This window comes from Rhamphochromis sp. 'chilingali' (assembly GCF_963969265.1).
Source record: "Rhamphochromis sp. 'chilingali' genome assembly, chromosome: 14".
Lineage (NCBI taxonomy): Eukaryota > Metazoa > Chordata > Actinopteri > Cichliformes > Cichlidae > Rhamphochromis > Rhamphochromis sp. 'chilingali'.
In genome coordinates, this window is record NC_137941.1 from 5,300,665 (window position 1) to 5,326,916 (window position 26,252).

At 38.7% G+C, this 26,252-nt stretch overlaps 1 protein-coding gene across 9 annotated transcripts in view; it reads left to right on the plus strand.

Annotated features, from left to right (window-relative positions):
* pcbp3 (poly(rC) binding protein 3) overlaps window positions 1-18,680 on the plus strand; it is a 98,389-nt gene extending 79,709 nt beyond the window's left edge. For 3 of the 9 annotated variants that reach the window (XM_080901963.1, XM_080901962.1, XM_080901965.1), the window contains exons 11-17: window positions 330-458; window positions 1,892-1,966; window positions 6,167-6,208; window positions 7,178-7,256; window positions 10,686-10,738; window positions 11,167-11,336; window positions 12,327-18,680. In XM_080901963.1, coding sequence (XP_080758089.1) covers window positions 330-458; window positions 1,892-1,966; window positions 6,167-6,208; window positions 7,178-7,256; window positions 10,686-10,738; window positions 11,167-11,336; window positions 12,327-12,381 — 603 coding nt within the window. In that variant the 3' untranslated portion in view covers window positions 12,382-18,680. The remainder of the gene's footprint in view (window positions 1-329; window positions 459-1,891; window positions 1,967-6,166; window positions 6,209-7,177; window positions 7,257-10,685; window positions 10,739-11,166; window positions 11,337-12,326) is intronic. The other 6 variants (XM_080901967.1, XM_080901969.1, XM_080901964.1 and 3 more) reach the window with 3 other exon arrangements.
* The last annotated feature ends 7,572 nt before the right edge of the window (window positions 18,681-26,252 follow it).

Below are 26,252 nucleotides of genomic sequence, written 5' to 3' on the forward strand. Positions count from 1 at the left end.
TTTTGATGGAAGCTGAAAAAAAGAAGACGTGGAGACAAAATACAGCCATGAAGGCAACATGTTTTGACCCCAGGTGGATATGTGGCAATTGAAGGAAATAGTAAAGGACAAACTAAACATCCAAATTGCCATGGTGCTCTTATAGAGGCTGAAACGGAGTCTATCATATAGCCTGCACCTTGAGTACTTGAAGTACCTTTCAATTTTAATTTCCCTGCCAAAGTAAGTGCCTGTACTCTTGAGAGAAATGCAAAGCACAGCCTGAATGTGTTACAAATGAATTTCTTTCAACATCATCAAGCCCCTCAGAGTCCCTTCCTCTGCTCCAGTCCACAGGGGCCCAGGTCCAGGTAGCAGGCGACATGCTGCCCAACTCCACAGAACGTGCAGTGACAATCTCTGGGACCCCAGAAGCCATCATCCAGTGTGTCAGACAGATCTGTGTGGTTATGCTGGAGGTAAAGTATGTACAGATTTAGCAAAACGACTCTAGTTTAAGTGCCAATATGACTTACTATACAGTCTCAGAGAAATGTATTGAACAGACAGAGTGTGTGTCGCATTGCACTTCTGGCTAGACCTATAGCGTGCCTCTTTAAGAATTTATATTTAGTGCTTGTGGTCGTAAAGCACATTTTCTAAGAAATTGATTTTTGAATGGTCAGAACCACCTGGCAATTGTTGTCCATAAATGTCAACTTGACAGGCAACCGGCTCGTGCCAAGAAGGGTCTACATGCGTACATTTTCTATTATGCTGAAAGTGAGAAATTGTTTGCAGCATAGCAAAACAGACTGCAATTTAAATCATTCTGATGCAATTTAGAGGGAGAAATCTGTAATTATCGATCATTTTTGTGCATTAGTATCCAACTGAACTGTCACGGAAAGAGTAACACCATTACTTTGTCTGGATATTGTATCTGAAGTGGATACTCCTGCTGCTGCAGCACAGCAGCTACAGTGGAAATTTGATTAAGCCTTTCCCCCCGTCTTGAATAGTCTTGTTGCTGATGCACGGCATGAATCAATAACTTGGTGTCATTATAGTAAGTTCGCAAACTGGAAATCCCCTTCCTTCTCATTCGTCATGGCTCAGAAAAAATAAGGTGATGCATTTACACAGCAGTGCATGAAGACTAAAGACATTTTCTTTGTGAAAACTATAACGTTTCTCTCAGCAAGACACTTTATTGCCTCAGAATAATTCCTCTGCTTTTCTGCAGTAAAGCACTTTGGAAAATATGATTATATATGTGAATTGACAAGTGGGTGGATGCTATCCCGCTTCATATGCATTACACTGCACACAGTGATACACCAAGTCAAAAAATATTACAGTATTTTAAAGAACTGTTCACTCTCTGTTTTTTCTTTTCTAGGTTTTATTAACAAAAAAAAAGAGCACATCAGTACCATTAAATATACACATTAAATAAGAAGCTATTTTATGTGTATATTTAGCTAGTGTATCTTAGCATAACAACCATTTAGCTAGTGTATCTTAGCATAACAACTCTAAAGACAGGGAACAAAAGCTAAAAAGAGGTAACAAAACAGAAACTAGCATCACCTTGTAGCCACTTTTGCTAAAATAATGGAGTTTACTTGCTATATGTGGGACTAGGCTTTGGGAAAATTTCCTTGGTACAATAATGAACTGATTTTAATATTTTCACTTAGCATGCTCTGTTACCTTCAAACAAATTGTGGCAAGCATCCTGCTCAGCTAATTGGCATCTTTAGCTTTATAATTTGCTCATCTTTAAACTAGTTTCCGTTCATTGTTGAGTATAAAAAAAGTAAAACAATTCTTGTGCAGATGTGAGTTTGACGCACTTACATTTGCAATTATCTTGCTTTAGACTAACTCTGACTTTTGTTTTTCCTAGTCCCCACCAAAAGGTGCCACTATCCCTTACCGCCCAAAGCCCACCTCCACCCCTGTCATTTTTTCTGGTGGCCAGGTAAGTGCTGAACTAGCTTTAGCTTGTTAGTTTGTGCCTACAGCCAACTTGAGGCTTTTGCTGCAGCATCAGCATCACTGCCTCTTTAGTGCAAGCTTCTGTTAACTTTTATTCGCACACTTGCAATTTCTGCAACTCTGTCGCCTAAAAATAAATTTTATATAAGACTAAACTATATTATTTAGCAGATTTAGGTGCAGCATATTAGCTGGTTGTATCGTATTTTTTAAATGACATTTAGAAACTTGTAAGGATGTGGTTGGGGTGAATGACTGATGTACAAATCGTTCAATTTTCACGTTTTAGGCTGGAATAAATGGAAAGCAGTAGATGAGAGAGCACTTCTTAAATGTAATTAAACCTACTGTGTCATAAGACACAATGAAGTACTTTTATATTGATCAACTACTACTGTGTGAAACTACCTAATCATTGTTCCTTTTGCATAGAAAAGAGAGAAATTGGTTCTGACAAGGATGATTGTCACAAAAATTACAGCTTTAGTTGTTTTATATTGGGGGAGTGGCTTCAGTAAAAATAGAAGTTTTATACCTGTAGTAATTTCTATCTGGTTGCTTGGCTTTTGTAGCAGTAGGAACCTCTCTGTCAGAACTAGCACTGTTACCATGAAATGAATGTGGCTTATATTTGACTGACTTATATTTAAACAATCTTGCATTTGTGCAAATGATAAATGCTCAATTTTATTAGTTTGATTAGGTGCACCTAGCTGGTACCCAGTTGGACCACTTGTTGGTGTCAGAACTGCCTTATTTAATGTCTTGGATTCAACAAGGTTGCTGGAGACATTCCTCAGAGATTCTGGTCGACATTGACACGATAGCATCAATTATTGCAGATTCTTCTCCAACACATCTATGATGTGAACCTCCTGTTCCATCACATCCCACATGTGCTCAATTGCATCGGGACTGTGGATGTCAATTGCGTAGCCAATTCACTGACATATTCAGAAAACATTTTGAGTTGGCTTGAGTTTTATCACATGGTGTGGTATCCTGCTGAAAGCAGGCTGGGGTGTTTAGAATCGGAATCAGAAAGGGTTTTATTGCCAAATGTTGAGCAGGTTTACAACATTAGGAAATTGCTGCGGTACTTAGTGCAAACATGCTGTCATATAACGCTTAAATAGACATAAAAATAAGAATTAAAACAAGCCTTACTGGCTACTAAGGGGCCTAAAGTGTGCCAGAAATGTCCTCCGCACCATTATACCACGAACAGCAAAAGAAGTGTTGATACAGTGCAGGATGGAACCATGTTTCCATTTTGCTAATCTCAAATTCTGAGCCCACCAACTGAAAGTCAAAGCAGAAATCTGGACTTGTTGAGCCCAGCAATGTTTTCCCAATCTTATGTTGTTCAGTTTTGATAAATCTATGTGAATTGTAGCCTCGGTTTCCTGTTTTTTAGTTGACAGGAATGGCACGCTGTCTGCTGCTGTAACCCATCTGCTTTAAGGTTCATGCTATGTATTCAGAGATGATCCTCTCCATACCTTGGTTGTTACAAGTAGTTATTTAAGCTACTGTGACTTTACTGTTAACTTTAAAGTAATCTGGCCAGTCTTTTCTCATCCATTTTCACTCATCTAACTGCTGCTCTCTGGATACTTTCTCTTTTTTGGACTCTGGAAACCCTTAGAGATAGTTCTGTGGGAAAGCCCTAGCCAATCAGCAGTTTCTGAAATACTCAGACCAGCCTGCCTGGCACCAACAACCATTCCACATTCAGATTCACTGGTCTTGACCATGTTTACATGCCTAAGTGCATTGAGTTGTTGCCATGTGAATTTTCCGATTTAATATATGTATTAACAAGCAGCTGGTGTACCTAACAGGTGTACCTAAAAAAAGTGGCTGGTGAGTGCATTTTGGCTGGACAGTCATTGTTGTTTGAGTGCACCGGATAGTGAAAGAGGGAAGCAGGGACGGTAGCAGAACCATAATGTGTGAATCAGTAACAATGGCATTAATGTCAACAAGAATGCTGGGTGCATACTAATGTCTGTCCAGCCATATCCATAAGTTAATTGCAGATTTGGACTAAAAGCTGTTGAATGAATTTGAAAACTTAGCAAACAAGAGATGCGCTGGAGGAACAGAGCACATAAGAACTTGTAATGACTCCAATTTTCCTTTTGTCTGGGAATAATCATCATCACTGGGTGTTAAATGGAAAAAAAAACCCCCACATCTGAAGCCTTTAGAAAACAACTTACACGGGTCTGATTTAGAAAAAACAAAACAAAAAAAACATGCACAGACAGAAATGCAAAAACATCTGTCCAAAATAAGGTAATTCAGTTGACTAATATGCTATGTTTAACGTTAGCATATACATACACAGTCTAGACTGGGATTTGAATGATTACTCACCTGAGACCGAGGCAGCTATTTTGTTTATACAGTTGAATCCATGAATTAAAGATGAAACAGGAGAACCAAAAATGAGGAGTCATAAAGCAGCACTAAGTTGCATTGGCAGCCATCAGCAAATGCGCTTTATGGACATTATGAAACATTTTCTGCCAGTCATCGGATATATTTTATTGTATTTTTGGACTTCCAAGACTTGGATCTCATTGTACTTCATCTACATATAATAAGCCTTTTCTGATACTGCTTTGAATATGCTAACACTTAAGTGGATCATCAATTAATGTTAGTTAATGTCATTGCTAATGATGCATAAGATTAAGTGAACCATCACTTTAATGTCATTACCACTAAATGGTAAATAAATGGTAAATGGCCTGTATTTGTATAGCGCTTTTACTAGTCCCGCCTAGGGACCCCAAAGCGCTTTACACACCCAGTCATCCACCCATTCACACACACATTCACACACTGGTGGAGGCAGCTACAGTTGTAGCCACAGCTGCCCTGGGGCAGACTGACAGAAGTGAGGCTGCCATATCGCGCCATTGGCCCTTCTGGCCAACATCAGTAGGCGGTAGGTGAAGTGTGTTGCCCAAGGACACAACGACCGAGACTGTCCGAGCCGGGGCTTGAACCGGCAACCTTCCGGTTACAAGGCGAACTCCCACTTCGCCCCACTAGAAACACATACCAAAATTTATAATCAGTATTATATGTAATATATACATTATATATAGTACATAGACACATAATAAGAAAAAGGAATATTCAGTTGTGGTCAGAGGTTTACATATATTCATCCTGGGCATGAAGGTCAAGGTTATTTTGTGTTTTTCATGATTTTTTTTTAAACTGTTTTTCATCCGTTGTGGAATGATTGCACAGTATACAACTTTAATGACGTTTTAATTGAATGTAAGTTTGAAACAGGGTCAAAAATATTTACACTGGGTCAAATATATAACTACACCACTAACTAATATTTGGTTAAATATTAGTGGAAGTTGCACATCAGCTAGACACTTTTGGAAGCCATGAGCAAGTTTCTGACATAATGTTAAACTGAGGTAACGTTTACGGTGAAGGTAGTCCTCCTTTATTGTTTCATCCACTTTATGCAATGCACCACTACCAAAAGTAGAAAAACTGTTCCAGAGCATGATCCCATCATAGATTTGAAAGCCTCACCTTTACTCCTCCAAACATAAAACTTTTCTCCAGATGGTATTTGACTTACCCATATGGGTTCAATTGAGCTTAAATGTGTTGGTTTTTGAGCAGGGGATTGTTGCTTGGTCAGCTTGGAACATCCTTGATCTTGGAATCTGTAGGTCTTTAAGGACTGGCTTTAAAAGACCTTCACCTGTCAATCAAATCATTTTTATTCTGGCAAAAAGAAACTATGAGTTGTAGGCAGCAACTCATTAACAAGTTAAAAGGCATTGTAGAACCACTTATTAAAAGATTTAAGTGAGTGTAGGTATAAATTAAAGCTTGTACACAAACTTTTGACCCTGTGTGATCGAAGGAAAATCGACAATAAATTCAAGCTTGTGCACGCAATTCTTGTATTTTTAAAGTAATTAAAGGTGTATGCGGTACAATCATTCCACTCCGGAAAAAAGAACACTTCAATTGATTAAAGCCCAAAGTGATTCATGCCCAAGATGAGTGTTTGTAAGTGACTGAAAGGCTTTTTGAAAGTGTTTGAAAGTGTACAAGCTGATTTGTTCTTTATTTGATTTTTTCCCCCTCTGATACTGAAGTCTGATTTTTCTTCTATGTTTTACCTTTCCAGGCCTACACAATTCAGGGACAGTACGCCATACCACACCCAGATGTAAGTTCTTAGTCTCTTTTTAAAAATTTAATTTTGAAACAAACCTGCGTTGTTTCGTATATAAAGAGCAGACATTTGATTAGATGCACACATCAGCTCTTATGAGATAAGCTATAAAGCCCTTCCACTTTCAGAACCACTGGCTGTCTATAGTTTAAGGTTTTATTGTGGCTGAACTACCAGAAAGATCTGGTCGATAACAAGCCAGTGGCTCCTGGTGTTAACGATCAAGGCAAAGACAGTAATGGCAGTTTTGATGTAGACAGCTCTTTAATTCCAGTGGACCATATAGTCTCCATTAATAATCTGCCTTCATCTGTCCTTGTCGTAAGAGCATCTCAAGAGCTACCTTGTGTCAGATCCACTAATTCAAAGTTGGGCAATGATTGATGCCAGTGGAGGTGGTGGTTGACGGTACAATCACTCAAGTACGGGCCTGACACCCTCTTCCTCCCTCATTAAAACTCCTCTTAAAAGGAGAGGAAGCCTTTAAAGTATCGGCCTTCCCTTATTCCTGATGGAAATGATATACAGCAGCGGATGGACATCCTGTGACCATACTGGCTGGGAGAGCAGGTGCTCTTGCAGTCATATGGGTTCTCTGAGTGTGAGTCAAAACTGCCATTTAGAAAGACGTGGTAATTAAGAGGGCAATAAAAATTATTTCCTGCAGTTAATGTTAATGTGCTCACCAGTGGGTCCACATTTTCAAAATCACTATGCTAAAATGATAAAGAAACAGGCAGAACAGAAAGGAAAATATCAAATTATCTAATAGAGTCCATCTCCACGACAGACAATCATCCTCTCTCTGTATCTCTTTTTCTCTTACTTTTTATCCTCCACCACCCCGTGCCATGGCCTCCTTTTCCTCACCGTTTCTTCACTCTAGTTTTGGTTGGCTTCATTTCTTGGTGTGACCTGTGTAACAGTAACCTCTTAGTTCTACTTTCCCTCCTAACCCTTCAGCAGTTGACCAAGCTCCACCAGTTGGCTATGCAGCAAACCCCCTTTACCCCTCTCGGACAGACCACCCCTGCTTTCCCTGGTACGTACCCACGAGGCCCGATAGATACTTCCTTCTCTTTGCATCCAGAGAAACATTTTTCTCTTTCCCTACCTTGCACCCTATCTCTATTTTGGCACAGCATGTCTTGGCCCCTGTAGTTTCTATCTTTCTTTGATTTGTCCATATATGGGTTTTTTTTTCTTGGATATGTCTGATATTTTGCCACTGAAAGGTAAAAAAATGCCTTCAGGCTTCACTTTAAAATGATGTATTCCAAACTGCATTATCTCTTGGAAACAGGGCAAATTGTTTATGCTGTTGACTTTCCATTAAGGAGGGAGACTCTAATGCCACAGGCCCGATTCTACAATAATAATTGTGCCTCTAGCTCTTTTATAGCTCTTGGTGTTTATATTAGCCTATGTGCATCGCAACCTCTGCATCTGTGCAGTTGATCAAATGAAGGTCTCGTGAGTACGTTTTTATCCAAAAGCCTTAGCTATAATGAATGCAGAAATGCAAACTTAGCATTTTGAGATCAAAAAAGGTCACCTATGAGATTTATGTGGATTCAAGGCTTTCGGGAGTAGTCCGGGTGGATAAGAAACATCTGTAGTTCACCTCTGTGGAATGCATATTTCAGTCTAGCAAGGTTGTAGGTTATTGGTTTAGCTTTTCCTTTCTTCCATATTTTATTTTATTTTTTCAAATTCTAACTTGTTGGGAAAATAAATAAACAGGACGGCAAAACTCTTGAAATTGAGTGTAACTTGTGAGACAAGTATGCTGGGCTGAGATAAAACAGAATATCAGGATATTTTATGAGGCCTGGTGACCCAAAGCACAGGGAGAGCATGCAGGCGCCACGCAAAAAGGCCATGTGCTGGTTTGTTGCAGTTTCAACACCAAAACACTAGTTGGTGGTGGAGTTTCTCTCTTTGACCTAGCGGCGAAAGAAGACGTGGACAGTACCGTGAATCAACAGTACTGAATGGGCTAATCACATTCATTGTGTTGAGTCAACGTTGCATTTCTTGTGAGATGCATGTCAAGTTACGGTGAAGGGTTTCACAAAGGTTTGGAGTTATGATTAATCACATTTAAGCCACCATGCTACTTTTATTCCATATATCCACATATCAAGTTCTGGATTTTTTGACAACTCAAATAACGTTGTCTCCCCTCATCGTCTAACCTCAAAAAGTGAAATAAACCTAATGGGTGAAACAGAGAGCAAAGGAGTCAAGCTAGTCAGACTGTAAATAACAAAACAATGATGTAAGAAACCAATTACACGGCTGATATACCGGAACAGCATTAGTAAATAAGCAGCTATAACCTGATTTCCATTATATGCTGTTTGACTTATAGGTGCATTCGATTCACACTTCTACTGATTCCTCGTGTGTTTTACGTAGGGTCATCTATCCCATGGTGGTTGTTAGATTTCATTTCATGGCAGCTGTATATCTTTTAATTTTGTTACCTGAGCAGCCACACAGCGTTCTCTCTCTTTTTCTTTTTTTAACCCTTACTGTGCCTGTCTGCATAGCTGTACATGGAATGAGTAACTGATTAAACAAAGTTCATGATCCCCCTTCTGAATGTGTTTCCTTTTCTCTCCAAGCAGGAAATTTAATTTACAGTGGGGCAAAAAAGTATTTAGTCAGCCACCGATTGTGCAAGTTCCCCCACTTAAAATGATGACAGAGGTCAGTAATTTGCACCAGAGGTACACTTCAACTGTGAGAGACAGAATGTGAAAAAAAAATCCATGAATCCACATGGTAGGATTTGTAAAGAATTTATTCGTAAATCAGGGTGGAAAATAAGTATTTGGTCACCTCAAACATGGAAAATCTCTGGCTCTCACAGACCTGTAACGTCTTCTGTAAGACGCTTTTCTGTCCCCCACTCGTTACCTGTATGAATGGCACCTGTTTGAACTCATCATCTGTATAAAAGACACCTGTCCACAGCCTCAAACAGTCAGACTCCAAACTCCGCCATGGCCAAGACCAAAGAGCTTTCGAAGGACACCGCTTGGTGTGGAAAAATCAACTGTGGGAGCAATCATCAAAAAATGGAAGACATACAAGACCACTGATAATCTCTCACGATCTGGGGCTCCACGCAAGATCTCATCCCGTGGGGTCAAAATGATCATGAGAACGGTGAGCAAAGATCCCAGAACCACACGGGGGGACCTGGTGAATGACCTGCAGAGAGCTGGGACCAAAGTAACAAAGGTCACCATCAGTAACACACTACAACGGCAGGGAATCAAATCCCGCAGTGCCAGACGTGTTCCGCTGCTGAAGCCAGTGCATGTCCAGGCCCGTCTGAAGTTTGCCAGAGAGCACATGGATGATACAGCACAGGATTGGGAGAATGTCATGTGGTCAGATGAAACCAAAGTAGAACTTTTTGGTATAAACTCAACTCGTCGTGTTTGGAGGAAGAAGAATACTGAGTTGCATCCCAAGAACACCATACCTACTGTGAAGCATGGGGGTGGAAACATCATGCTATGGGGCTGTTTTTCTGCCAAGGGGACAGGACGACTGATCCGTGTTAAGGACAGAATGAATGGGGCCAAAACCTCCTTCCATCAGTGAGAACTTTGAAGATGAAACGAGGCTGGGTCTTCCAACATGACAATGATCCAAAACACACCGCCCGGGCAACAAAGGAGTGGCTCCGTAAGAAGCATTTGAAAGTCCTGGAGTGGCCTAGCCAGTCTCCAGACCTCAACCCCATAGAAAATCTGTGGCAGGAGTTGAAAGTCCGTGTTGCTCGGCGACAGCCCCAAAGCATCACTGCTCTCGAGAAGATCTGCATGGAGGAATGGGCCAAAATACCAGCTACTGTGTGTGCAAACCTGGTAAAGACCTATAGTAAACGTTTGACCTCTGTTATTGCCAACAAAGGTTATGTTACAAAGTATTGAGTTGTATTTTTGTTATTGATCAAATACTTATTTTCCACCCTGATTTACGAATAAATTCTTTACAAATCCTACCATGTGGATTCATGGATTTTTTTTTCACATTCTGTCTCTCACAGTTGAAGTGTACCTCTGGTGCAAATTACTGACCTCTGTCATCATTTTAAGTGGGGGAACTTGCACAATCGGTGGCTGACTAAATACTTTTTTGCCCCACTGTAAGATTTTGCTGTGTAATTTGGGAAATATGTTTTTAATTTCTTTCACTTAATAAATATAAATTAAATAATCAACAGCAGCTAAAAAAAAATTCTAGTGGCTGCACTTTACTAGGCATTACTCGTAGTGCCTTGATTAATATAAAGCCAGAAAAAACAGGGTAGTTTATTTTAACTCAGCTGACCTGCTGCTAGGTGGATGTGCTACCTTTGATAAAAAAAAAAGAAAAAGTTCCTTTTAGAGATGAACTCTGCTAAAGTATTGAAATTGCAATGTCTTTTCTTATAATGTCCGCGGTGCAGGTTTGGATGCCAGTCCACCAGCCAGCACCCATGAACTCACCATTCCTAATGATGTAAGTAATGCTGGAAAGGTTTCACGAGACATCAATTTCAAGAATACAGTCATGTATTGCTGTTTCCGCCAGATGAAATTTCAAAAATCTCCAATTTGGTCTCATCTGTTCTAATGAAACTGTTCCAAAAGTCTTGTGGTTTGTTCAGATGTAACTTTTCAAACCTATGGAAACTTTTTTTAAATAATAATATATATGTTTAAATATATTATGTAGGGGATTTTTTATAAGCCGGAGAGATAAATTGATCTAACTATTTTATGTAAATTTAATAGAAAGGATTACTGTCTATTTGTAAATATATAGAAATAATGATTGCACTGAGATGCCATCTTTTTAAAAATGTAAGTGTTATAAAGAAGAAATGATTGTCATTACCAGACGTGAAGCCTTGTTCAGATTCAAAGACTTTTGCTTTTTCCCCACAGTTAATAGGGTGCATTATTGGACGCCAGGGCACCAAAATAAATGAGATTCGACAGATGTCTGGGGCGCAGATCAAAATTGCAAATGCCATGGAGGGCTCATCAGAGCGTCAGATTACCATCACAGGGACCCCCGCTAACATCAGCCTGGCCCAGTATCTCATCAATGCCAGGTAACCTTTCAACTCTGCTGGGCTCAAGCACAACATTAAAGATAAAAGTAACATCTGAATGAGCATGCTCATAGTGAAGATCCAAGAAAGCTTCTCTCTCTGATTGGGCTTTTTGGAATAAAAGGAGGTCGCTGACAAGTTTACTTTTGACACTGAGACTTTGATGAGACTCTAGAAAATGCAGAGAAAAAAATCTGTCAGATTTACACAAGCAACAGATAAGCCCATGAATAATGTGAGCCATGCTGGGTCCCCCCCCCCTATTTCCCTTTGTTTGTTCCTTTTGACTTTTGTTCTTTACATCCAACCAAGTGTAGACATTAAAATGCAGTAAGTTTCTGGGAGAACACTCTTTGCAAGTAAGTGTCTCATGGGAGCAAGGCCAACTACTGGAACGAGTAAGCTGTGCCTTTGAACAGAATCTGCAGATTAGTAAATTGGATGATCAATAAATGAATCATCAAATGTTCAATGCTTACTTCAGTTCACAAAGTTGGCCGACACAAGAAGGTATACAATCTCTGCGAGCTTAATTTAGAGATATAACTGCTGTAAGACTGTTTTTGCACATAAGCTGTCAGTGTAATTAAATAAAAAGAAAATGACTCCAAGACAGTTACATCTAAATCCCATGCAGGACTAAAGAGCAGTGGCTGTGTAGTAAGATAGTATACATACCAGTAGATAGTGTGAAACAGTTTTTAAGTTTTCTTGGCATGCTCCACTACCCCTGTTTCTCCTCTATCCAGCGAAACCTAATTCATTATCACCAGTGAAAATAAATGTAAAATCCGCAGCTCTGAGAAAACAGAACAGCACTGATGTCCACAGGCTACCTGCACCTCAAAGTCATATGTTATCAGCATTAGTGCAGGGGAACCCACATGCTCAACACAAAGCGATTTTTTGTTTTTGACTTCTAAAGGGGATTTTAGAGAACAGCCCACAAAGAAACTAATGGCTACTGCTTTCCCGCAATTCCAATGGCAGGTTCAGGGACGTGGCCGCCATGTGGAATGACCCTTCATCCATGACAACATCCTGAAGTCGCCACAAATCTGGTTCTGTTTTCAGAAGCTAACATCAAAACCACAACTTCACGATAAACCTCTATGTGTTATCCTGTGGGACTTTTGCTTTGCTAGTTGTGCATATAACTTCAGCTCTAGCCTGTAAGAGGCCTGTATTGACACCGGGGTCTGTTTAACAATCGATGTAGCCAGTGTATAGATTAAAAAAATAGTTTTTACTTTGGAAAATATGCTTATTCACTGTTTTTTGCAGAAATGTTGACAAGAAAATTAATTACAATTTCTGTGTCTTAAATGGGAAGCAGCTGTTACGTAAAGGAAACAAATCCACCCAGAAACACATCTAAAAGCGAGTGACTCATTAGCTAATCAAGGCTATTAATGGCAAGCTGTTGTCGTGGATTTTTCCCTAGACTTTACAGGTAAAACCCAGAAACACAGATACTAGTGATAATTAGTGCTAAGCAACAAACAAAGATTTCTTTTGTTGAATTTCAAAAACTAATATTTGGAGTCAACTTTTTTCGATGGTCTATTAGTGCAATCAAACATGTCTAAACACACATGAGGTATCTGCATTAAAAATCCTTCAAAAGGAACCAAAAACCAACATGGATGAGAAGTCCATTTCGGCGACTTGAACCACCACTTGTACCACCTCCATCCATCTTATCAGATCAGTCAGTTCCATCGGCATTTGGACCTCGCCTTGCTTAAATATTGTCACAGTTTTTTATCCTAAATTACACTGACAATGTTGTGAAATAAATATATATTAATGAGAGAATACTTTTACTTTCTCTCTCTTCTCTTTTTTAATTTCTTTAACCTTTTCACGCATGAATTATGACAACCTTAATCAGGATTTTTTTCTCAAGTATTTTTATTCATCTTTAGGCATGAAAAAAGATTTTTAAATTTCTTTTTTTTGATATTAGATGAGATGAGATGAAACTTTATTAATCCCTCGGGTGGGTTCTTCTGGGAAATTCAGTTTCCAGTAGCACAGCACCGACAGAAGTTGCATGTTACAGATACAATAAAGGGGAATGAGAGTAAGGATAAAAGCATAAATATACCATATATACATATATACACATATATAAATACAGAATATATAATATGGAATACCAGTGGTAACAATAACATGTACTTTTCAAAGATTTTTCTTACATGTCCACTTAGGTGGACAACATCACCTTTGGTGTGGGTGGCAGGGTATGGAGTCACACATCAGTGTCCAATGTAGTGGTTTATGTGCAAGTATACCATCAACACTGACACAAATACAAGAAAACAGCCCTTTCACGCATAGTGGTCACTACAGTGGACAGTTATTTAAAGGCTGAGACTGGATACTTTATTCTTTAAAAATTTGGAGTTGAGCACTGTTACTTTGTACCTTGGTCAGAACAGTCGTGCCACTACACTGCATGAATTATGGCCAAATGCAGTTTAAATTGAGTATATAACCCTCCTATACAGGGGTTCAGGAGGGAGAAAATTGTTTTGTGTCAAGCTGTAAACATGTTTACATGCTCTAGATTTGAGCATTTCAACATCTGAGTCTATGGAAACTGAGTTTTGGAGTTAGAAATCCAGCTTTTAGAGCGAGCCTGAGGTTGTTTTTTTCATCATTTTTTGTCACTTCAAAGTTGACTTCATATTGAAACTCTGGAGGTCGACGCTTGGTATCAAGCTTAAAGCAACATTTGATTCAGATGGATACTTTGGTCTCTGGTGATTGGTTACAGGGAAATCAAATCCCCACTTCTCTTCAGACCAAAGATGAAAAAAAGAGTAATGCACAGTTTGATAATTACAAAGAAGCTTTACTTTACATGTCTAAATAGGTAGATTATGTTAGCTTCCAGCAGAGCCAGGTAACTTGTGTTCACCTGTCCTCCCTTCCTCCAGCTTCACATTTAAAGAACCCACATCAGAATACCATTGATCTTCTCCTTTTACTTCCTGCAATGCAGCGAATAAGCATATTGTCCCCAAAAAACAAGCAAACAGCTTCTTCAACTATTTATTTAGCATGCCTCATTTCAAGAATATCGTGTTTCTTTTTGGTATCGTTATATAAATTTGCCTATAAAGTCCTCTTGTGTCATTGTCTACAAGGAGTAAAAATAATATTTAAAAAAAAAAAGGGAAAATAAAAAAATAAAGTAAAAAAAAAGGCAGGAAACGTGAGTGCTACTGAGCAATGCTGTTAGTAAGAAGAGTGATGTGATGCCTCTGTAATGCAACTCACTATTTCATAACACCGTTTTTCTTTTAATGTTTTTATGTTTTTTTGTGTGTTTTTGTTTTTTTAGTCCACTGCATGGCTTCATGAGAGGCTTTAGTACTGCATGGTTATGTATCCACATCTGTTTTATGTGAATGGGTGCAATGAGAATATGGTGTCAAGTCTCTGTGAAGAAAATGCACCAAGCAAGAAAATTCAAGCACAAAGGCAACCATTGCAGCATAACTTTCACTGCCAAGCGAAAGTTCTTCTTTCACAGTTGTTTTATTTTCTGTCTACCCCCGCCCCCCCTCCCCCCTCCTCCCCCTTCTTCCCTGTACTGTTTTAGGCTGACGTCTGAAGTCACTGGAATGGGCACACTCTAGTTTCAACCCATCTTTCCTCAGTGCATCACATGACCCTTGAGCGAATGAATGGCATTGTACCTAATTTATTGGTTTCTCTGTGTTTGGTATTTTTTAAGTGACTTTAACTTTGATTATTTATAGTATATAGTGTAAACATGTGTATCTGCACTGTTGCTAGGACTCCTCACACCTCGTTTTACGTTTTTGAAAGGTTTTACTCCACTCTAGCATCTTCCATGCCATCTCATGCACTACATCACTGTGTTGTATTTCGCGTTTTATAAGACATCACCATACTCGTTCTTTTGTAATGCAGGCACCTGAAAGTAAACACAAAGTAAACCTAAGTATTGGTTTAACAATTTACAATGAGGTTGTCCCTCCTCCAGCCCCACATCCTTTTACACTGACCCATTTTTTAGACTGCTAGCTGGGACAATACATTAATCAACACAAAAGTTCAGCAGCTATATCATTTACTTTATTCCAAATCATTTCACACTGATTTCATGATTGATGAAATTAGTGCTCTACTTTGTGCCTGTAGACATTTGCCTGTTCGTCCTAGCATTGTATGTACACTATAGAATGATCTGCATGACGCACAAACCAGACTACATTTCACATTCATTTTCAAATCAAACAGGTGGAACCAAACGGAAATGGAAGAGTGAAAGGGATGGGTGTATCACTCTGACTCCAGTCTGAAATGACCGAGGGTGTGAGCCAGAACAAAAAAAAAAAAAAAAAAAAAAAGGAAACCGTGCTAATGCATAAATATTAGCCTTTCTGAGTTTCTCGTGAGACCTGACAGAAAGCTGGGATAGAAAAATGAAAATATATCAAGAAAATGACTGGAGCAACAAGTGAAATTCAAATGCATGCGATGAATAAAGCCCTTTTTATTCACCTATACTCCACCACCATATTTACATTATTCATGTCGTCATGTCATAGCTACTGTGTACAAGCAGCATGGGCCATATGGAGCGATTTCAGAATTCTCTAGTGTATATTTGCGCTCACATGTAGCTCATGTAAAGATTTCATTGTAAATCACAAGAGCTGAAAAGCTCATGGGTAGTGTCCTTGAAGACACTTGTTACAAAGTGGTAGGAAGCAAGCCATTTTAGAAACAGAAAGTGTAGAGTATTACTGGTAAGCATGCATGAAACGTTGGGATATTGAAAACACTGAAAGCATATTTTTCAATTTAAGTATTTACACATGATTCAGTTGATAGCCGTGCTTACATACACGTATGTATAACTCTCTGCAGCTGCCATCTAATACAGAGAGTACTGTGGGTGACTGTATTGATTTTATGGTATGTGTTCACAGGGGCGTTTCTGGAAGTAAGCAGCTGCACTCAGAACTTGCCACTAGGTAGTGTCAGTGTCCATATGAACATCTGACAATCTCCTACTGGATTTTAATTATGACCCATATGCCAGCTTGCTTAATTTGACCAACATTATAGAAACAGTGGGACCCAAGAAATAAGCCAAGTATATCATATATTTAGTTTCGCACCAGTTCTTTCTGTTGAAAGGTAAACACAGGATAGTAGAAAATAGCCACAACAATCTGAAAAATTGCTATAAGCAAGCACTTAGCGCTGGTGGGGAGGAAAAACTCCCTTTTTGAAAGGAGGAAACCTCAGATCCAAACTTATGGAGGGGCAGTCATCAGCAATTATTATTTGACAATGATTATGAATTCTGGCATGAGTTTCCAGGGCTGATGAGTCATGCCACTGTGGCGTTATATGTATAAGTGCATCCCTACACATTGGGTCCAAATTACTCCAACAAAATGTCTACAGTGTTTCCATTACTCCCACCTACAATATCTTTTGACTGGTATGACACATCACAGCACATCAGGCTAAAATATTTTTCAGAATAGAAATACTTTCAGCTGCATACATGATCCCTGGTGGTAATAAAGATATGCTTAATTGTTGTTAGGATGATGAAGAGGACCTGGCCCAAAAGGTTTGAGAATCCAAGGTCTGGTAGCATCAACGGGAATATTGATGCTACCAGAAATGAAAGATCCTGTGAACATGTACCATTATCTCTAAATGGACACACAACTTTTGGCCCTGTTGCTCAATCTGAAGCTGAATGTACTTCAAATATGTGTTTTTAACTAATATTTACATGTCACACTGGGCTATAGTAATTACACGGGTATATTTTCAATCAGGTGCATCAAAGCTAAATGATGTAAACAATTATTTAGCAAACGTTTTTGAACGTTACAAGGTTAAGAAGGTCACCCTCAAATGAAGTCGGTTTCAGATGATGTATTAAATAATTACCATATTATTACACTAGATACATACAATATTACATGCTGAAATTATTTTTCATTATGGTAAATAAAAAATGTAAGCCTAAATGTTCCTGTATTTTCTGCAAGAAAAAAATTTATTTAGCAAGTGCAGCGCTTGTTTCAGCTTGTGTAGGCTATAAGATCAAAACTAGGGGATACCTTCATGTGTCATGTGACTGAAGATTGTTTTGGGGGGATATTTTTACCTTTTTTGATAGCTGAGGTAGATATAGGCAAGAAATGCTGAAAAAGATAGGACGTGCAACTATTACATTTTTTTCTCAATCCCACTCTTTCAAAAATTCTGACTATATTACAATAATTACACAATTTACTTACAAAGTGTTCATACATGTATGCATAAATCTTATATGAACTATTGGTCGGGCCATTACAAATTTGGCCCAGGTCCTGAGTATTTGGATAGAATGGATTATATATGGGTTATTACTTTTGAGTATAGAGTCAGTGATATTGTTTTGTTACATTTCACATCTTTACACACTTACATTGTGAATGTATCTCTCTACATTGTACATTATCACTCATCTGGCTGCATTCAGATGAACAAATGGAGCACTCACTGATTGAAGGCTGATGCGTTTTAAACATTGTGTTCATGTAAAACTGTTCTAACTGTAATTACTTGAGCAGAGTGGGTAAAAATTGTTCACATTACTATGAGATTTTGATATCAGGTATATAGCTGCCTGTTGTCAAAAAAGACTTGCAGAAATATTTTGCACTAGCACTAAAAAGACCAATGCAGCAGATGTTACAGACCACACAATGTCTAAAATATTACATGGCAACCATCTGCCTCAAATGTTCAACAAAACAAAAGAAGCTAATGTGAACAGTTTATGTGGCACACGGAGGCTAACCACCTATTCCACTTCTCTATAATCTAGCCATTAATGTGTTTATTTTTTCATGTTGCACAATAATGGTTGTGCTTGTAGGTTCAGGGTATCTGCTGGTTGTGTGCACAGAGGTCAACCAAGATGCAGCCCCTTACAACTTTGCAAACAACTCAGTTGCCTTTTTGATTGCCATACTTTTCTCATTTATGCTCATGGCATCATTCATGTTCTCTTCACCCTAAAATGCTCTGTATGTCGTCCACCTATTGTTTTGTTGCTTTTGTTGATAAACCGAGTCAACACCTTTTTTTCTGTGCTAGAGCAGCAAAAAGTTAAAGGTTAGCACTGAGGTAATATATGATGTACGTAGTTTGGTGCTGTTTGAGGAAATGTGTCAGATCATGTTTAAAGTTGATCATTTGCACCATGAAGGTCAGTATTGGATCTATTATTTGTTGGGGTTGATTCTGAAATGTTTTGTAAAAAGATGATAATAAAGTTTGTGTTTTTTTCCCTTGACGTCCGTCTAATTTGTATTTCAGAAAGTCCATTTCAGTCAAACATCCATCACTCACATAGATATGGATACACACAGGCAGAGCTCCATTGCAGTTAAATGTTTTCACACATCAGTAATAACATGAGTGATCATTAACCCGGCCAGTAAAATTAGTCAGAAAAAAACAGACTGATCTCATACAGTTCAATGGTTGGCCCTCTGAACTCAAAGCTCTTAAAATAACTTGAGCGATTTCAGAACGATTAAATAAGCAGCCTCGAGAGACTGAGGTGAAGGTTGTTAAATGAAGTCATGTGTATGGAGGCAAAGCATCTAAGACAGGAAGATGACTGTGTATGGGAAGCTAATGCAAAAGCATCAGTGCAAGTAAAATATGATGCAACCTTTTTCCTGCCCTGAAAAAAAAATATTGGCATCGGTAGTAAGTATAATACCACAGGGCATGGATATCTAACATACCCAGCAAACAAAGCCCACTGGGTGGTTTTGCAAAATGAAAATCTGCATACAAGGAGGGCATAGATTTTGCACTGGACAATGAAAGAATGGATCACATCCCAACTGTTAATTATACCTGAGCCAAAGGTCGAGATAAATGTCAGTTTGACAGCTTTTTCACTGACAAACATGTTAGCTATGGACTTTCATACTACACCAAAGAAACCATTAAACCATTTTGAAACAGAAATTTTGCCTTGAGCTGATGATTTTGTTGTAAATGGCACTACATGAATAGAACTGAAATAAACAGGAGATCAACACGGGCGTGGATGAAAAGGGCATTTTGGTTATCATTAAAGTTTTTCCATTCAAGCTACACTTATGTAATACAGTGATTTGAGATCCATTCAGAATCCAGCCTCCTCTCTTTTTAGGACATAACATGGGCAGAATACCTGTAATTATCCCAAACTGAGTAGATTTGAATACTCTGTACAGCTACTTAATCAATAAAGCGGAGATAACCCTGCATGAGGTCAGTTAGTTAATACTAATGTACAAGTTAAAGACCTCAAAGTGGAGCCAGTCACAACAGGAAATCTGCAAACTGCAGCCAAGCTGTTTGATGATTAAGACGGTTCCAGACATCCGTGTGACTGACTCGTGTACCTAAGGGCAGCGGTCTCCCACTGTGTCAAAAATTTCCATCCATTCTCACAATGAACCCTGGTTTCAAACTAACTGGAGAAGTAGTTTTCTTGTTATCACATAAGGCACTGTACTGTCAGGCCTTTCGAGATTTTTGTTGTGTGCAAAGTAAATCGGCCACTGTGTTCTGGCTAACAGCATATATAGATCTGTTGTTTTTATAATGTCTGAATGTATAACAACAGATAGGGATGTAAAGAGGGTGGACAAAATACCAGGAATGCCTTGCAATGTGATGCAATAGAAATATCCAAGAAAAAAAAACATGTGCAGTTAATGATGTTCTCTTCAAGCTGTCAGTGAAGTGCTGCTTCAACTCTGTGCATTAAAAAAATAAATAAAAACATGTTCTTTTTACATGCAGACCTTTTCAGACTGTAACAGGTAGCAGTGTTAATTATTTTCCCATCTTAAAACACCATCAACGAAACAATTATTAATAGTTCTAGAGTGCACCCATAAGAAAATATGTTGTGATGGGACCAGTCTCAGTGCCAGTTCTATGGTCACATCCATGATCGAGGCTTAAAAAATAATGATAAAAAAAATAGGTCACCTATTGTATTCGTTTCCAGCTCCATATTTTTGTTCTTGAACTCTTTTTAAGTAGGTTAATATTATGCTGGGGCTGGTGCAGCCCCTCACTTGAATCTGTGTGAAACAAACCGTTTTAGCTCTTTCCAACCTTCCTTTAAGCCAACATCTTTCTTTGCCCATCAGAAACAGAAGGTTTGAACAGCAGGTGGGAGGGGCTTCAATTCTCCCAGCCAGATCTGTGTGCCTGTGATGACCATATTAGGGATATCCACTCTCGTAGAAATCACACAGATGGGAGAAAACGGAGCTCTTGGTTCACAGTCATTAATTGCATATATGCTGAGGGTAAATTGAGAAACTTTAATCGTGTTTAATATCAGCATGCAACATTTGAAAAGTACACAAGTACACATGACTTAAAGTACGAGTTCCCATTGTGGAGGAATATCAAACTGCTAAAACTTCTACTTGCATGTAGTTGGTCTCACTTGCTGATGACCAATTAATAAAGTGCATCTGATTAGCAGCACCTAGCTTCTACTTACCCTCTTCATTCTATTGAAAGCAGTGTTTACTTAGAAGGGATTATATATATATTCAGTTTTCCACATGAGTGTATGTGACGGATCATAAGGAAAAACATAATGTTTAAGTGCATAAATTGCAAGGAGCCATGGGGCCACTGCCCCCCCCCCATCTGTGTACATGACCTCCATTATAATCCCATCTACACACATATAAATGTTCCCGACTATAATTTACATGATTACAGCATTGACAACCTGTGTCCACAGGCAGGTGTATGAACATGCGCCAAACTACTTCAAACTCCCTTTTTGGCATGGCCCATTTTGCCTTGTTGACACAGACATGCAGATTCATCAGGTGACAAGACCAGCCGGGCTGTCGTAGATGGTAAGAATTTAGCCCGAGAGCAAAATGTGAGCAAGAAAAAAGCCCTCTTATCGTCTCTCACTGTGTTAGCTCCTTCTAAAAGAGTCACTGCTGTTAATTGGATGTAGGTCTGACATTCAGCTGGAGTGTGAGTGCAAGACACTGAGCCACAGGGGACGCCTTTGTCCACAGGCATGTTGCAAATTAACAGTGTCCCTCTTCTGGGGCGACAAGAGGTCACCTTGTATACAGCTCCACCATCAGTCGTCACCAATCTTTCATGGGTGTTAAATATGCCTGGTTTCAAGCAGCTCTTGATTACGCTCCCAAAGTCCCTTATTGCATTTAGTAGAACATTCACCAAGACTAAATAAGGAGAGATAATCCCCACACTAAACAATTGACAACCTTGCCAAGTAAAGAGCAAGCTACAAATTGTGATTTTGCCTGGTTCAATAGCTTCATCATGACACCATTGTCATTTCCACTCAAAGAACCAAGACACAAACTTCTGTGCAAACGTCTCTTAAGACAGGTAAGATATGACATGCCAGGTCTATAATACACAAAGTCATGCATGGTCTTTCCACACAGTTGGCAAGTAGATGAATGGACAATTTTTATTTTGTTCCTAAAGAAATATTATTGATAAAATAATCAACGTTGAAGTTTGGTTTTCAAAAGTTGTATGTAAAATTGTTAAATTCCAAATTGACATCATAACCACAAAACACTTCTTTTACTTAAAGCCCCCCATAAAGTTTTCAACGTACTCAAATATGGTGTTTGATGATGAATAAATGATGAATTTTCCTTGTGGTTTGTTTTATAAAGATAATCTTTTTACATTAACGTGTGATATAAAACTCCTCTACTAAGTTTGCAGAGCAGTGAAGCTTAGGTGATATTTAAAAATAAATACATTAAGTCATTTTTGATAAATTTTGGTTATTCTAAGGTTCAGAAAATAGCCCTGGTCAGCTTTTATGAACATGCAGTTTCAAAGGTACCCAAAACACCAAGATGGCAATAATGAAAAACACTCGTTTCTGGTAGCATCATCCATTATTTTTACTGTCTACATGCTCAGCCAGTAGAGGTCAGGCTTCATGAGAGACATCATGTCTATTTAGTGCAGTTGACAAAAATTCATTTTTTACTACTTCAAGGTGATTTTATATAGCTTAAAAGAAATGCAGTCCTGTAATGCAGAGAATTTTCCTGAAGGTTTGATTGAGGCAATATCATCACCATTGGTTTCCAAACTGTTCTGAAGCATCAAGATGAATATTTTCACTTGACTCCATTGAAGTAAAGAGCATCACCAGGAATGTTCAACTACGGGATCAAAGAAATAGCCAATCTGTATATGACTAATAATCCACTTTGAAACCGAGCTTTACAAAATTGGCCAAAATATTTATTCAGTATCACCTGAAATGAGAGGCTGAGCCAAAGAAATCAGGAGGAAAGTGTTTACAGACATCATGTCGGAAAACTCGTTTCTAAAACACTTCTGATGCCTTCTGCAACCACAGATATCGCCATCTAGTGGTCTTAAGCTAGAAGACAGGTTTAACACACTACTGCATTGGCTTCATATTTCCTCCCCTGAATCTACATTCATGTGTTATTCAAAACACATTATTATGGATTTCAAAATGCTATTTGATTTTTGTATGTACCAAACAACCTTTATTTGACCACAGCATAATGAAACTGGAAATTCTGTTTTTGGTGTGCCAACAGAATATTTTTAGTAACCCCCATATGGTCACCCCTATGAAAAATTCTGGAGGCACCCCTGCTTCTCAGACTCCTATATTAAAATGCTTAGAAGAACTAAACATGTTTGCAATCTGGTTCAGATAGAGCTAATTACCCCTTCCATGACAACTACATGGGTGGTATTTTTTTTAATAACTTGATGATTCAGGACACCGTTGCTTTTTCTGACAGGTGGATTCTGGCACAGGTGGCTGTAGTGATTGTACAATCATATATATACAAATATGACTGAATCAGATCATAGTTTGGGTTTAACTGTGCTCTTTTAACAATGTCAGCCACGTCTTATAAAGCCTGCCTGGCAGAAAATCCTGGAGGCAAACTTCTCCCATGTGCTAACAGGTCTCTCGCCTAGTTACCGTTGCTAATGTCTGACTGGACATTGGCCTGTTATGCGCTTAGGGAACTGTCAGATGCTTCATTGACATTAAAGAGACATGCACCAGACTCATTTCCCAGTTCTATTCAGCATTTTATTCCCATACAGAAATCAGAAAACTGGAAAATATGTCTAAAGGAACTAAAAATAAATAAGGCTGGCTGTTTCAATTTTTGATTTTCTTCTTTTGGCACTGTGATGGTAAAAGAAGTGTGCTGCAGCAAAACCCCAAATTTATTGGACACTTCTAAAAATGCAAATAACGGACAACATGGGGGGGTATTAGAAAGTATTTAGGGAAAATTACTTGAAACTTTAATGTATTCTATAATTAACAGCTTGCACCAAAACCTTCCTTGCTTTGGTCAGGCCCATCCATCTGGCACTCGGTGTGTGATAAAACAGTCTCTGGTTGAAGTTTTGCAGCTTAGTAATATCAGATGGTGCACTGTTTAGCTGGAATGGAAACCCTTGGCTCTGTGCCGCATATTATTTAAGGCCAACTCATTTAATCACTGATGAGTGGCTACAGATAAATACTTCTAACTTCATTTTTTAAATATTCTTTTTTATGTTGCTTTGATAGAGAATGTTTTATACGCCAGTCAACAAAAAACTCTTTAGTGCCAGCAACGCATTTCTAAAAAGTTTTGAAATGAGCTCATATTTCAGAAAAAGAACATTTTTTAGATGCAACATTTCACAAGTGCTGTTTGCAATATTTTCAAAGAAAACATAAGGTTTAGATACTTCAATGTTTCCTGTTTTATAATGAATGCAGACTATTAGTGTTATAGCAGTAACCATAGACAAGACTAACTCATACCCTCATTATTCTTACCCCTATTATGTGTCCGTGTGACAGCTCAGCACTGAAATAACAGGAAACTATGTTCAGCTGATCAGTGCTCAGGATGGACAAAGAACATGCTGGGCAAAAGTTCACCACCACCAGGACTCACAATCCATAACTCAACAGCCACACACTGAACAACTGAACCAAAGAACGCCACATGTAGTGCAAAATGTATGTTCAAGTTTGGTGGACGAGACTGTAATACAAAAAGCCTGGACCCTTGATTTAAAAACAAAAACAAAAACACAACAACTCTTGGACTTTCTTGGGTCATTCTGGTGTATTCTGACATAAAACACGCCCACATCAGTGAATGCAGGAGCTATTCACATTCACATTTGATTCCAGTTATGAGCAGATACATACTTGACTGCTGTAAAGACCTGCCTCACTGACAGGATATTAGGTTAAAACGTACTATTTTTAAGCAAACACGTTTTTCCATTTAAATTGTTGGGTCGGTCGTATAGCTGAGATGAAGGACACCTCCAAACTAGCTTATGAGAATGAACTATAACTGTTAGATCCTTTAATGACATGTCGTGAAATGGTGTCATTTAGCCTAATGGGAACATTAGAGACGGTCACCTCTCTTTGCAAGACCATCAAAGTCTGGCGTCATGTCTGTCTCAGCCGTGAGCAGTAAGGAGTCCATCAAGGAAAAAGTTTGTTTGGAATCGAGTTAAATCGCAGTGCAGACTTATTGCAGTTACGTTAATGAATCTCAAGGTGAATAACATTTCAGATTCATTAACATTTCAGACCCTGCATTTCCAACAATCCAGGGTCTGACTTTTTAAAAAAAAGTTGATATTGATGGTTCATCCTGTGGACTAACAACTCTACATGTGACGACACAGCACTGGAAAATTAGTCTGAAGCCAAAATGTTCACTCTTTACTTTTTATGTTTCTTAGAATAAAAAAAAAAAAAAAAAAAAAAAACACTGATAGATTAACATGTGAAAAACAGATTTGAAATATTTTTCTTGCCATGCTTTATATGGATTTTTAACATCCATCAATTTTCTGGTACACCCTGGACAGGGTGTCAGTCTATCACAGGGTTAACAGAGAGACAGACAATTCTTACTCACGTTCGCACATACGGTCAATTTAAAATCCAACTGTGGGGTTAAAAAATCTAATCCCACTAACTGCATGTCTTTGGACCCGGAGAGAACCCACACAAACATGAGAAGAACATGCAAACTCCACACAGGAAGGCCCTGCCAGATGGAGGATCTGAACACAAGAGCTTCTTGAGGCAACAGTACTAACCACAAGGTCACTGTTGAATTTTTAAATTGAAGATGTCAGAATGAGTCTGTTCCTTACATGCTGTAGCTCGGGCGCTAGAGCAGGTCATCTACTGATCGCAAGGTTGGTGGTTCGATTCCTGGCTTCCCCTAGTCTGCATGTCAAGTATCCTTGGGCAAGATACTAACCCCAAATTGCTCTCCGATGCATCCATCGGAGTATGTGTGTGTGACTGTTACTTAGAAAGCACCTAGAAAAATGTGCTTGGGTGAATGCACAAGTTGTGTAAGCGCTTTGAGTGCTCAGAAGAGTAGAAAAGCGCTATATAAGAACCAGTCCATTTACCATTTACATTATTGTAGCTTACTATTGATACAAATTGATAAAATACTCACTTCTAGCATTGTAAGTGATTAAATTTCACTAGATGTACACAGGAAAAAGAAAAGCTCAAGGAGTACCGAGGACTGAGCAAAGAGCTTGAGAAGATGTGGAGGGTGAAGGAAGCAGTGGTCCCAGTGCACTGGCCAGGTTGCTAAATGGCTTCCACTTGTTGCTGACATGTTTGCATGAGAAGGATTTGGGCAAACAGTGCACCATTTATTTGTGTTTTTTGCATCAGAATGTGCAGACTGCATTTCCAGACAGACTTTTGAGAGATATTCTAGACAGTTATAAATAACCACTGTAAATATC